This window comes from Oncorhynchus mykiss, chromosome 27 (genome assembly GCF_013265735.2).
Source record: "Oncorhynchus mykiss isolate Arlee chromosome 27, USDA_OmykA_1.1, whole genome shotgun sequence".
Classification (NCBI taxonomy): Eukaryota; Metazoa; Chordata; class Actinopteri; order Salmoniformes; family Salmonidae; genus Oncorhynchus; species Oncorhynchus mykiss.
This window is the reverse complement of record NC_048591.1, coordinates 14,310,095-14,324,073: the sequence shown is the minus strand read 5'-3', so window position 1 is coordinate 14,324,073 and position 13,979 is coordinate 14,310,095. Positions and strand designations below refer to the sequence as shown.

General features: G+C 43.7%; 1 protein-coding gene across 3 annotated transcripts in view; it reads right to left on the bottom strand.

Moving 5' to 3' along the window:
- Window positions 1-13,979, bottom strand: part of LOC110507624 (A-kinase anchor protein SPHKAP) — an 82,438-nt gene that overhangs the window by 20,419 nt on the left and 48,040 nt on the right. For all 3 annotated transcript variants that reach the window (XM_036964926.1, XM_036964927.1, XM_021587725.2), the window contains exons 2-3: window positions 9,061-9,163; window positions 6,866-6,976 (exon numbers count right to left, since the gene is read on the bottom strand). In XM_036964926.1, the coding sequence (XP_036820821.1) occupies window positions 6,866-6,976; window positions 9,061-9,163 (214 nt within the window). The remainder of the gene's footprint in view (window positions 1-6,865; window positions 6,977-9,060; window positions 9,164-13,979) is intronic.

The window sequence follows — 13,979 nt, the reverse complement described above, 5'->3', positions numbered from 1 at the left end:
ACACTATATAACCAGTTCCTATCTATCCAGTTCTCTCTATCTGTTCAAAGCCAGATGAACTTACAGTGGCAAAGAAAGAGCATGTGGACCCTTTGGAATTACCTGAACTTCTGCATAAATTGGTCATAAAATATGATCTGATCTTCATCTAAGTCACAACAATAGACAAACACAGTCTACTTAAGCTAATAACACACAAAGTATTGTATTTTTATTGTCTATATCGAATACATGATTTAAACATTCACAATATAGGTTGGGAAAAGTATGTGAACTCCTAGGCTAATGACTTCTCCAAAAGCTAATTGGAGTCAGGGGTCAGCTAACCTGGAGTACAATCATTGAGACGAGATGTTGGTTAGAGCTGCCCTGCCCTATAAAAACACTCACAAAATTTGAGTTTGCTATTCACAAGAAGCATTGCCTGATGCGAACCATGCCTCGAACAAAACAGATCTTGGAAGACCCAAGATTAAGAGTTGTTGACTTGCATAAATTCTGGAAAGGGTTATACAAGTATCTCTAAAAGCCTTGATGTTCATCAGTCCACGGTAAGACAAATTGTCTATAAATGGAGGAAGTTCAGCACTGTTGCTACTCTCCCTAGGAGTTGCCGTACTGCAAGAGAACAGCGCAGAACGCTCAATGAGGTTAAGAATCTTAGAGTGTCAGCTAAAGACATAAAGAAATCTCTGGAACATGCTAACATCTCTGTTGACGAGCCTACAACACTAAACAAGAATTGTGTTCATGGGAGGACAATACGGAAGAAGCCACTGCTGTCCAAAAAAAAACATTGCTGCACATCTGAACTTCGCAAAAGAGCATCTGGATGTTCCACAGCGCTACTGGCAAAATATTCTGTAGACAGTTGAAACTAAAGTTGAGATGTTTGGAAGGAACACACAACACTATGTATGGAGAAATAAAAGGCACAGCACACCAACATCAAAACCTCATCCCAACTGTAAAGTCTGGTGAAGGGAGCATCATGGTTTGGAGCTGCTTTGCTGCCTCAAAGCCTCGACAGCTTGCTATCATCAACGGAAAAATCAATTCCCAAGTTGATCAAAACACAGGCACACACAACTACAGAAAACGTTTGGTTGAGGTTATAAAAAGTAGGATCAACCAGTTATTAAAACCAAGGCTTCACATACTTTTCCCACCCTGCACTGTGAATGTTTACACGGTGTGTTCAATAAAGACATACAAACGTATAATTGTTTGCGTTATTAGTTTAAGCAGACTGTGTTTGTCTATTGTTGTGACAGATGAAAATCAGAACAAATGTTATGACCAATTCATGCAGAAATCCAGGTAATTCCAAAGGGTTCACATACTTTTTCTTGCCACTGTACATACCAGGTCCATCTCTCCAAACCCAATATTTTGCCCCCACGCTTCAGCCAGAGATCATATTATATATATTTTCTAGAGAGGAGAAATAAACAATTTCCTGTATTAATCAACATACCAATCATTGTAAATCCCAGCGGTTGATATAACCTCCTTGATCATCGTACATACCCTCTCTGATGTACGTCATGCTGAAAGCCCTCAAAGCTCAAAGAGCTTAGCTACCCACAATTCATATGGTTTCTGTAAGAGCTATTCTTTATGATTAACTTCCCTATGTGACTCATTTAAGTAAAAGAACAAACGCTTGTGGGGTCCATCTTGTAGGCCTCTTATCTCTCCTCAGAAATGTCAATTAGGCTAATATGACTGTCTGGTTTGCCTGTGGGCTATATTCAGCATCTTATTCCCCTGCTCCCCACCATGTTTTTTCCCCTTCCTCTTTTCTTTTCCGTGGCACTCGTGTCCATGTTCCATGTTAATGGGTCTTCTCGGGGGGAAGAGGGCATGTACGCTTCGGACTAACATCAAAAGAGAAGCAGAAGGAGAAATACAAACAGAGGTAAATTATGCAGCGACTGGAACTGGATCGAATGGCCCAATCAGCTTAGAGATAAAACTGTTCTGTCTGCCAATCAGGCTGAATCTGTAGTTTGTTACTCTGTGACATCATGGATGTTAGTCTCTGTAATGAGTGGATTAGATTTTTTTTTATTTCCCTCTTTTACAAATGAATCTCGCACTTTACCCATGTTTTCTACATAATTTCTGCCTATTTCATGGATCTTTTATAAAAAGTAGCCTATAGGATGAATCAGTGAGCTAACCACCCCAAAGCTGAAAAGGGGACAGAATTAAACAGGAAACAAAACGGCGGGAGCAGCTTGAAAATTGGAGTGGCGCTCTTTATCAGGAGAGTCAAAATGTCCACCGGAGTGAAACAACACCAACCCCTGTTTACATTATTACATACATATCACATTCAGCCTTTTCCCTACTTTTTTTTCAAGAAAGCCCACTCTGGTAGTGGTGTAACCTATTAAGCTGTCTTATTATAAAGGCGGTTCTATCAAGCCCGTGCGAGCTGAGGTGCTGTGAAGGTTAACACATTATTTGGGCTTATTGTGTCTTCCACGCCGGTCAAAGCAATTGCAGAGAAAAGTAAGGAGATGACTGTTGAAGAATGAGAAAGAGCGAGGGAGAAACAGTAAAAAAAAAAAAAGGAGATATAGTGCAATTCCAAGGACAAAATCATTTAGCCATCACCATTAGGTGGGGGTGGCAATAGTCTCCAAAAATTAGCTGTTTGTGCAAGGTAGAGAACACTATTATCTTTATTACGATATTTTGTTGTATCACTAAATGACATGTTTTATATTTAAAATCATTACTGCCATGGTATTTTAATGGTTTCATGAGAATGGCCTTCCATGCAGAGTTGCAAAGAAAAAGCCATATCTCAGACTGGCCAATAAAAAGAAAAGATTGGAAGAATGGCAAAAGAACATAGACACTGGACAGAGGAACTCTGCCTAGAAGACCAGCATCCCGGAGTCGCCTCTTCACCGTTGACGTTGAGACTGGTGTTTTGCGGGTACTATTTAATGAAGCTGCCAGTTGAGGACTTGTGAGGCGTCTATTTCTCAAACTAGACACTCTAATGTACTTGTCCTCTTGCTCAGTTGTGCACCGGGGCCTCCCACTCCTCTTTCTATTCTGGTTAGAGCCAGTTTGCGCTGTTCTGTGAAGGGAGTAGTACACAGCATTGTACGGATCTTCAGTTTCTTGGCAATTTCTCGAATGGATTAGCCTTAATTTCTCAGAACAAGAATAGACTGATGAGATTCAGAAGAAAGTTATTTGTTTCTAGCCATTTTGTGCCTGTAATCAAACGTACAAGTGCTGATGCTCCAGATACTCAACTATTCTAAAGAAGGTCAGTTTTATTGCTTCTTTAATCAGAACAACAGTTTTCAGCTGTGCTAACATAATTGCAAAATGGTTTTCTAATGATCAATTAGCCTTTTAAAATTATAAACTTGGATTAGCTAACACAATGTGCCATTGGAACACAGGAGTAATGGTTGCCTATGTAGATATTCCATTACAAATCAGCCGTTTCCAGCTACAATAGTAATTTACAACATTATCAATGTCTACACTGTATTTCTGATCAATTTGATGTTATTATAATGCACAAGAAAAATGTGATTTTCTTTCAAAAACAAGGTAATTTCTAAGTGACCCTAAACTTTTGAACACTAGTGTATATACTGTATATTCCACATGATAAATATCCACACATCAATAACAGTCGATAAATGTGCTTCTCATAATAAAAGGGTGATAATCAATGTCTGGACATACATAATCCGACAAGACTTTAGCTTATGTGACAGAGGACATAGGACAATCGTCACAGTGCCTAATGACCATGGTGCTATGGCAGCAGTGATGTCACTGTTTTTAACGGCGTGCCATAGCTCTGAAAAGAATGGGTCAGATGTGTTGTTGTTCCTTGGGCAGGTCAGATGTGCGTGCGTGCATGCCTGTGTGTGTGTCTAAATGACAGAGTGAGTGAGTGATTGTGTGGAGGTGTGACAGAAGCACAAAGTCAGATGGTGTTTGTGTGTGTGTGTGTGTGTGTGTGTGTGTGTGTGTGTGTGTGTGTGTGTGTGTGTGTGTGTGTGTGTGTGTGTGTGTGTGTGTGTGTGTGTGTGTGTGTGTGTGTGTGTGTGTGTGTGTGTGTGTGGTTAGAGCCCTGGACTGGTTACAGGACTGGTTACACAAATACAGTCAGGACAGGAACACACACAAACACGCACACACACACACGCACAAATGTAGAAACACGCTCTCACTTATTTTCCATAAAGATTACTAACGTTCACAGACTACAGTGCAATATATTGCAATACACACACACGACACAGACACACACAACACAGACACACACAACACAAATACACACGCTCGATCACACAAGCACAGGAGCAGAAACTCCTTAAAACGGTCTCACTAATTTTCAATAAAGATTACAAATATTCACAGGGTATGTAGTACAATAGGCTGCTACGCACACCCGTGTGCACACAAGCACACATGCACACAGTCCTCCACCCACTTCTAAGCTCTCTTCCTCTTCACTCAACAACAAATCCTCTCCCCCTCACTCAATCTCTCCCACCTTCAAACCCTTCTTCTCAACTCTAACCTTTGTCTCTCTCTTTCTCTCTATGTCCCATTGCTCTTAACTCAGCACACTCAGTCATTCTTCCTGTGTCCTCTGTGTGTTCCCCTGTGTTTGTTATGTAAGGCCGCCACAGTCAGGCCATGTTGTGATTGTGAGCCACTTGGATGCTCTGTCTCTGGCTGTGTCTCATATGGCACTCTGTTCTCTAAATAATGCACTACAGTAGTGCACTAAATAGGGAATTCGGTGCCATTTGGAACACAACCTTGGTACCCTTCTGTGGCTCCTGACCCCTGACCTCCAAGCAATAGCACCAGCCAAGATACATTACAGGCACTTCCATTATTCATATGCACTGTCGGTATGCTGGTCTTGGTTGTGGTAATCTCTCGTGGACAGATTGTGCGTAAACCGAAGAAACTCAATTAGCTGACCAAATTACACAAGATTTTAGTTCTGGAATATTAGAGTTGTAGAGCTCATTGAATATTCACAGCACTAATGTGTATAGAGTCTACACCTGTTCAGCTCTCCATTCAGCCTCCAACTCTGGAATAATATTACATAATATAACTAACTGGTAACGATGTCCCATTTCCAGTCATACCCAATCCTAGACCCAGGCACACAAGCAGGCAGACAGGCAGGCACACAAGCAGGCAGACAGGCAGACACACAAGCAGGCAGACAGGCAGACACACAAGCAGGCAGACAGGCAGGCACACAAGCAGGCAGACAGGCAGGCACACAAGCAGGCAGACAGGCAGGCACACAAGCAGGCAGACAGGCAGGCACACAAGCAGGCAGACAGGCAGACACACAATTGCTGTGGGACCAAGCAGGCAATTAGAGCAGTGAGGAATGATATGAATTGGGAATATCTTATCTCATCACTGTAACTAACTCTGTCCTAGCCATCAGCCGTGAGATACAGCTTAAATTGTCATTTTCAGCTCCCCATATCTCATTGAATAGAATTCAATTATCTACATAGCTGCAGCAGTGTGTGTGTGTGTGTGTGTGTGGGTGTGGGTGTGGCAGTGTTAGTGTGGCAGTGTCCAGAGAGAGAGAGTGAAACTGGGAATAGTTTTGGTGTTTGGTGACAGATTATTAGTGCATGCAACATTTGGTTCTGGGGTCTGAGATGAACAATGATATAGATCTCATCTCTACAAAAATGTAAAATAGGATTGGAAACATATCTCCGTAACTTCACTGTAACTAGCAGAGCAGAACTAACAGTGTAGAAGACTTCGGTTCCAAATTGCTTACCCTCTGTCAATGTGTTCAGATGAAATTCACTGTGACTATCGCAACTCGGTAACATCTCACTGTGAGCTCAGGCCCTGCCTTAAAACATGAGAGAGTGATCAAAAGTGACAAGACCTAGATTTGGTAAGGAGTGAAAAGAGAGCTTACAAGATTTTTATCTTTGCACTTTGAGCTCCTGAGTGCATAGTCCCTTCTACTTCCTGAGCCTTCCACACACACATTCAGGAATAGACGTCACTGTAATTGTCACATAATCAACCAGTTCGTGTGTGGCCATATTGTCTCCATCATATGAAATGAGTGGATAATAAAGATATCACACTTTGTGAAACAACCAGGATGACATATCAATGTCAAGACAATTTCCCTTCAGGGACAATAAACTTGAACCTGTCGTAAACACGACCTCCGAGCTTAATTTGAATACCTCTGCTGCCGCTGTGTGTGTAATCAATGACAATCACATTGTAACAATCACACTGATTAAAGTGACCATGTTAGAGGATTCCATAAATGATCCAAATGAACACACTAATAAACCAACCTTTCCCCCGCTCCCCAACCAAAACCAGAAATACCATATCCAGCCAAATGTATTAAATCTGCATTCCACACACTCACTAACACAGACCCTGTTCACTCCTGGCTCAGAGTCTGTAATTAACTAAGCTGATATGGCCACAGGCCTATTACTGTGATAATACTGGTTAACAGAAGAGGGTGCACACACACACACACACACACACACACACACACCTAACCCCTGCTCCTCATCCAGTCTGGACACATTGTGTAAAAACGGCACTGTATCATTTGCACACACAATGGGAAGATGAAAACGCTTTTTAATTGACTCAGAGCTCAGAATGAGACTGAGGGAAAGGACAGACACACACGGAGTGATACCTTTGTTTTCTAGTAAGAACACCAAGGCTTACCAGTCGAGTACCCAAGGGAGAATTCCTGTTCTACAAAGTTCTATAAATTGTCATAGATTTGGTGGTCATATAGTTATAAATCAAATAGGCACACACTGCTCACCGTGTTATATCTCCCCTCAGCGTCATCCTCCAGAAGGCCCAGCCTGCACAGAGCCTTCTCATTCCTCAGCCAGTACTCTGATGAGTCCAGCACACTGCTACTGCACAGCACCTGGAAGACACAGATAACTCACACTCTTACACACAGACACATGACTGAACTCCTTCTCAGAATGTATAACATACAAATACACGCACGCACGCACACACACACACACACACACACACACACACACACACACACACACACACACACACACAAACACACACACACGAGACCCCATTCACCTTCAGCTGACAACCTTAGTATTTACCCTCTGGCTATAAAGATCTCTACAGGCCCTTTGTTCAGGAGGTGCTCTGTGGGACCTTCCTCTGTAAGAGGGATCAATAGCCTGTCAGTTAGCCTATTTACTCTCCACATATTTACTGTGTTTTTACTCTTCCCCCGCGAGCTGTTTCAAAGGACGCTATGCGTTAAGTGTCAAGTCCTGTTGACCTGCGACTTTCAATGACACTCAAGAGTCAAGAGTACCTTGTCAGAGGGACACGTACAGTGCATTCGGAAAGTATTCAGACCCCTTGATTTTTTTCAACATTTTGTTACGTTACACCCGTATTCTAAAATAGATTTGTTTTAAATCCCTCATCAATCTACACACAATACCCCATAATGACAAAACATTTAGCATATATATTAAAAATAAAAAACAGAAATACCTTATTTACATAAGTATTCAGACCCTTTGCAATGAAACTTGAAATTGAGCTTAGGTGCATCCTGTTTCCATTGATCATCCTTGAGGTGTTTCTACAACTTGATTGGAGTCTACAATTGATTGCACACAATTTGGAAAGTCACACACCTGTCTATAGAAGGTCCCACAGTTGACAGCGCAAGTCAGAGCAAAAACCAAGCCATGAGGTTGAAGGGAATTATATAATAAGGGAAAGGGAATAGCTAGTCAGTTGCACAACTGAATGTATTCAACCCAAATGTGTCTTCTACATTTAACCCAACCTCCCTGAAAGCAGGGAGGAAAGCAAATCCAGGAAAAGAAACGCTAGTGGGTGTGGCGTTTGGCCAGAGCGATGTGGATGGGTAGTCAGGTTACAAAACAATAGAGATCATAATCATTTCCATAGTGTATTTTTAGGCTCATGCCATCATGCCCCCTGTGCCCCTGTCCTGCACTATCTCCCTCTGGTGTTGTCCATCTGCTCTGGGCCATCGCCAGGTAGAGATGACTCACACTCACACATGGTCATGACATCACAATTTGGCAGAGCTTGGAGTGAGGGCAGGGTTGTGTTCATTAGGCACAAAATGGGAGATAACCGCCCAAAACAGAAATGTGCTATTTGAACTTGTCCAATAATTGCCCTTTTCTTCCGTTACAAAATGTTTTGCGTCGATGTGCACCAATGAACATAACCCAGCTTCATACAGGAGCTTGAGCAGGAGCTTGATCTCAGTAAATGTTCACCAGTTAAAATAATATTATTCTCCCACATGTATTTTATTAAGGCAATATTTAGACTGCTAGGTCTTTGTCAAGTCAGGGGACCTGACCTAGAGTTAGGGTTGATATCTTGTCTTGATAAATACACACTTGGAAGCCATACAGTTTTGTGTCATTGTGTGGACACTCCTATTACCAATACTACATGTAAGACAGTGGAGGCTGCTGAGTGGTGAATGGCTCAATATAACGGCTGGAAAGGAACCAATGGAATGGCATCAAACCCTGTGTTCGATGTATTTGATGCCATTCCGCTCCAGCCATTACCAACCTCCTGTGATGTAATATTGTTTTTGTATGTTAGCGGCAAAGCGACGAGGCTCAGTGGAAGTCATTTAACGTGACAACCCGTCTACTAATGAAGTGACTGAACAAGCAGCTATATTGACTGACAATGCTCCTTATTCAAGAGGAAGGAGGGGGAGCAGAACAGAAGAAGTTGAAACTCAATGTAATCTCCCCGAGACCAGTGTTTTTTGCCATTTCTCTCATTGTCTACTTGGCACAGTGAGATGATGAATCCAACTAGATGACCTGAAACACCTGGTCCTCCATCATTACTCTCTGTTGCAATGGCACAAACTCTCCCTCACCAGGGAGAGGGACACACACACACACACACATTAATATTTACCGGACATACTGTACACACACATCGTCCCCCTGTATTTACCTTCTTGCAGGCGGTGATGGGGGATCCCAGGGTGCTGTCTGTGTTGACTCCCTCGGCGGCTGCCGACTCAGAGCTCTCGAACATGGCTGATGACTGGAAGTTACTGCAGGAGGAGAACAAAGTGTGTCTGTGTCAGGGCCTACTGTACACAACCCCAGGGCAAGGCCTCTGTTTGGGCTTCAGAGAGCCTATTAGCCCATTGGTGAACAACTTCGCCTGGGGACATGATCCCTGGCATCCCTGGCATGCCCACTGCTGTACAGGACCAGCCATTAGAGAATTGCATGAGAGGAACACAAAAACTGTGAACCTTTACTAAAAACAAAGGTAAACTCAGCCATCACATTTGTCTTGAGGTGCTTGAGACAATGTATGTTGATCATTGGTATGTTTACAACCAATATAGGATTGAAAGGAGGAAATAAATTATTTTCCTCATTAAATCATTTTATCTGTGATTTGTAAGTTTAAAAGCGCCAGATTTTTTTATCAGAAGTTTGTATTAATTTGGATAAAACTGGCACATAAAAAGGAGGGAGGTATATGAAGACCAGAGAGACAGCTGGCTCTGTGATCATCACATTCATGGTAAATTAAAAGTATTTCATTTTGGAACTGGTTTAATTTAGGGATTCAAATCAAATCAAATTTTATTTGTCACATGCGCCGAATACAACAGGTGTTGACCTTACAGTGAAATGTTTACTTACAAGTCCTTAACCAACAAAAAATATAGAAATATCAAATAATTAAGGAACAACAAGAAAATAACAGTAGCAATGCTATATACAGGGGTTTCCGGTACAGAGTCAATGTGCGGGGGCAGCGGTCATATGTACATGTAGGTAGAGGTAAAGGGACTATGCATGGATAATAAATAGAGAGTAGCAGCGTATAAATGGGTGGTGGGGACAATGTAAATAGTCTTAGTAGCCTTTTGATCAACAGTTCAATATGGCTTGGGGGTAGAAGCTGTTAAGAAGTCTTTTTGACCTAAACTTGGCGCTCCGTTATTGCTTGCCGTGCGGTAGCAGAGAGAACAGTCTATGACTAGAGTACCTGGAGTCCTTGGTATTTTTTTGGGCCTTCTTCTGAGACCTGGGTGGCAAGAAGGTCCTGGGTGGGTCCTGGATGGCAGGAAGCTTTGCCCCAGTGATATACTGGGCCGTATGCACTACCCTCTGCATTGCCTTGCTTTCAGAGGCCGAGCAGTTTCCATACCAGGCGGTGATGCAACCAGGATGTTCTCGATGGTGCAGCTATAGAACTTTTTGAGGATCTGAGGACCCATGACAAATCTTTTCAGTCTCCTGAGGCGGAATAGGCGTTGTCGTGCCCTCTCTACGACTGTCTTGGTGTGTTTGGACCATGATAGTTTGTTGGTGATGTGGACACCAAGGAACTTGAAGCTCTCAACCTGCTCCACTACAGCCCCACTGATGAGAATGGGGGCGTGCCCGGTCCTCCTTTTTCTGTAATCAACAATCAATCTCCTTTGTTTTGATCACGTTGAGGGAGAGGTTGTTATCCTGCCACCACACTGACAAGTCTCTGACCTCCTCCCTATAGGCAGTCTCATCAATGTCAGTGATCAGGCCTACCACTTTTGTGTCGTCAGCAAACTTAATGATGGTGTTGGAGTCATGCTTGGCCACGCAGTCATGGGTGAAAAGGGAGTACAGGAGGGGACTGAGCACACACCCCTGAAGGGCCCCAGAGTTGAGGATCAGTGTGGCAGTTGTGTTGTTGCCTACCCTTACCACCTGGGGGTCTCCCGTCAGGCAGTCCAGGATACAGTTGCAGAGGGAGGTGTTTAGTCCCTGGGTCCTTAGCTTAGTGATAGCTTTGAGGGTACTGTGTTGAACGCCGAGCTGTAGTCAATGAATAGCATTCTCATGTAGGTGTTCCTTTTGTCCAGGTGGGAAAGGGAAGTGTGGAGGGCAATAGATATTGGATCATCTGGGGATCTGTTGCGGCGGTATGCAAATTGGAGTGGGTCTATGGTTTTTATGGGCTTTCCTCTGACCACGCCAACTTTTTGAGGATCTGGGGACCCATGCCAAATCTTTTCAGTCTTCTGAGGGGGAAAAGGTTTTGTCGTGCCCTCTTCTCGACTATCTTGGTGTGTTTGGACCATGATAGATTGTTGGTGATGTGGACACCAAGGAACTTTAAACTCTCGACTCGCTCCACTACAGCCCCATTGATGTTAATGGGGACCTGTTCGGCCCACCTTTTACTGTAGACCACGATCAGCTCTTTTTTGTTGCTCACATTGAGGGAGAGGTTGTTGTCCTGGCACCACACTGCCAGTTATCTGACCTCCTTCCTATAGGCTGTCTCATCGTTGTCGGTGATCAGATCACTGTTGTGTCGTCAGTGATGGTGTTGGAGTCATGCTTGGCCACGCAGTCGTGGTGAACAGAGAGTACAGGAGCGGACTAAGAGGGGGGACTACACACCGATGAGGGGTCCCACAGTTGAGGATCAGTGTGGTAAACGTGTTGTTGCCTACCCTTACCACCTGGGGGTGGCCCGTCAGGAAGTCCAGGATACAGTTGCAGAGGGAGGTGTTTAGTCCCTGGGTCCTTAGCTTAGTGATAGCTTAGTGATAGGGTACTATGGTGTTGAACGCTGAGCTGAAGTCAATGAATAGCATTCTCACATAAGAGTTCCTTTTGTCCAGGTGGGAAAGGGAAGTGTGGAGGGCAATAGATTTTGCATCATCTGTGGATCTGTTGCGGCGGTATGCAAATTGGAGTGGGTCTAGGGTTTATGGGATAATGGTGTTGATGTGAGCCATGACCAGCCTTTCAAAGCACTTCATGGCTACAGACTTGAGTGCTACGGGGCGATAATCATTTAGGCAGGTTACCTTCGCTTCCTTGGGCACAGGAACTATGGTGGTCTGCTTGAAACATAGTTATTACAGACTCAGTCAGGGAGAGGTTGAAAATGTCAGTAAAGACACCTGCCAGTTGGCCCTCGCATGCTTTGAGTACACGTCCTGGTAATCCATCTGGCCCCGTGGCTTTGTAAATGTTGACCTGTGTAAAGGTCTTGCTCATATCGGCTACCAATGCGTTATCACACAGTCATCCAGAACAGCTGGTGATCTCGTGCATGCTTCAGTGTTGCTTGCCTCGAAGCGAGCCTAAAAGGCATTTTGCTCGTCTGGTAGGCTCGCGTCACTGGGCAGCTTGCGTTTGGATTTCCCTTCGTAGTCCATAATAGTTTTCAAGCCCTGCCACATCTAACGAGCATCAGAGCCAGTGTAGTAGGATTCGATCTTAATCCTGTATTTAGGCAGGTTACTTTGGTGTTCTTTGGCACAGTGTCTATGGTGGTCTGCTTGAAACATTTTGGTATTACAGACTCGGTCAGGGACAGATTGAAAATGTCAGTGAAGACACTGACATTTGGTCAGCGCATGATTGGAGTACAAGTCCTGGTAATCCGTCTGGCCCTGTGCCAAGTTATTTAGGTCGTCTGGTAGCCATGTGTCACTGGGCAGCTCGCGGCTGTGCTTCCCTTTGTAGTCCGTAATAGTTTGCAAACCCTGCCACATCCGATGAGCATTGGAGCCGGTGTAGTACGATTCAATCTTAGTTCTGTATTGATGCTTTGCCTGTTTGATGGTTCATCTGAGGGCATTTTTTAATAAGAGTCCGGGTTAGAGTCCCGCTCCTTGAAAGCGGCAGCTCTACCCTTTAGCTCAGTGCAGATGTTGCCTGTAATCTATGGCTTCTGGTTTTGGGTACGTACGTATGGTCACTGTGGGTACGACGTCATCGATGACGTTTTTGATGGAGCCAGTGACTGATGTGGTGTACTCCTCAATGACATTGGAAGAATCCCGGAATATAGTCCAGTCTGTGCTAACACAACAGTCCTGTAGCTTAGCATCTGCGTCCTCTGACCACTTCCTTATTGAGCGAGTCACTGGTACTTCCTGCTTTAGTTTTCGCTTGTAAGCAGGATAGAGTTATGGTCAGATTTGCCAAATGGAGGGCGAGGGAGAAGTTTGTACGCGTCTCTGTGTGTGGAGTAAATGTGGTCTAGAGTTTTTTTCTCCTCTGGTTGCACATTTAACATGCTGGTAGAAATGAGGTAAAATGGATTTAAGTTTCCCTCCATTAAAGTCCCCGGTCACTAGGAGCACCGCCTCCGGATGAAGATTTTCCTATTTGCTTATGGCCCTATACAGCTCGTTGTGTGCCAGCATTGGTTTGTGGTGGTAGACAGCTATGAAAAATATAGATGAAAACTCTCTTGGTAAATAGTGTGGTCTACAGATTATCATGAGATACTCTACTTCAGGTGAGCAAAACCTTGAGACTTCCTTAACATTAGATTATTTGGATCAGCTGTTATTTACAAATAGACACAGACTGCCACCCCTTGTCTTACCAGAGGCAGCTGTTCTATCTTGCTGATGGACTGAAAAACCCACCAGCTGTATGTTATCCATGTCGTAGTTCAGCCACGACTCGGTGAAACATAAGATATTACAGTTTTTAATGTCCCGTTGGTTGGATATCCTTGATCAGAGGTAATCCATTTTGTTATCCAATGATTGCACGTTGGCTAAATGGACTGATGGTAGAGGGGGTTTACTCACTCGCCTATGAATTCTCAGAAGGCAACCCGACCACCGCCCCCTTTTTCTCCGTCTTTTCTTCGCGCAAATGATGGGGATTTGGGCCCATTCCCGAGAAAGTAGTATATCCTTCGCGTCTGACTCGTTAAAGAAATTAGCCTACTTATAGCAGTATCAATCAGAATTTATGTGTGCCTACATTGTATTTTTCCCAAGGTAGGTAAGTCCCCTCTTTTGAGGGGAAGTTTGCTGCACAGCAAATAATAAAGTCATTACAGCAGAGTTACTATTATTTGACTCGAAAAGAGCAGCTTTAACT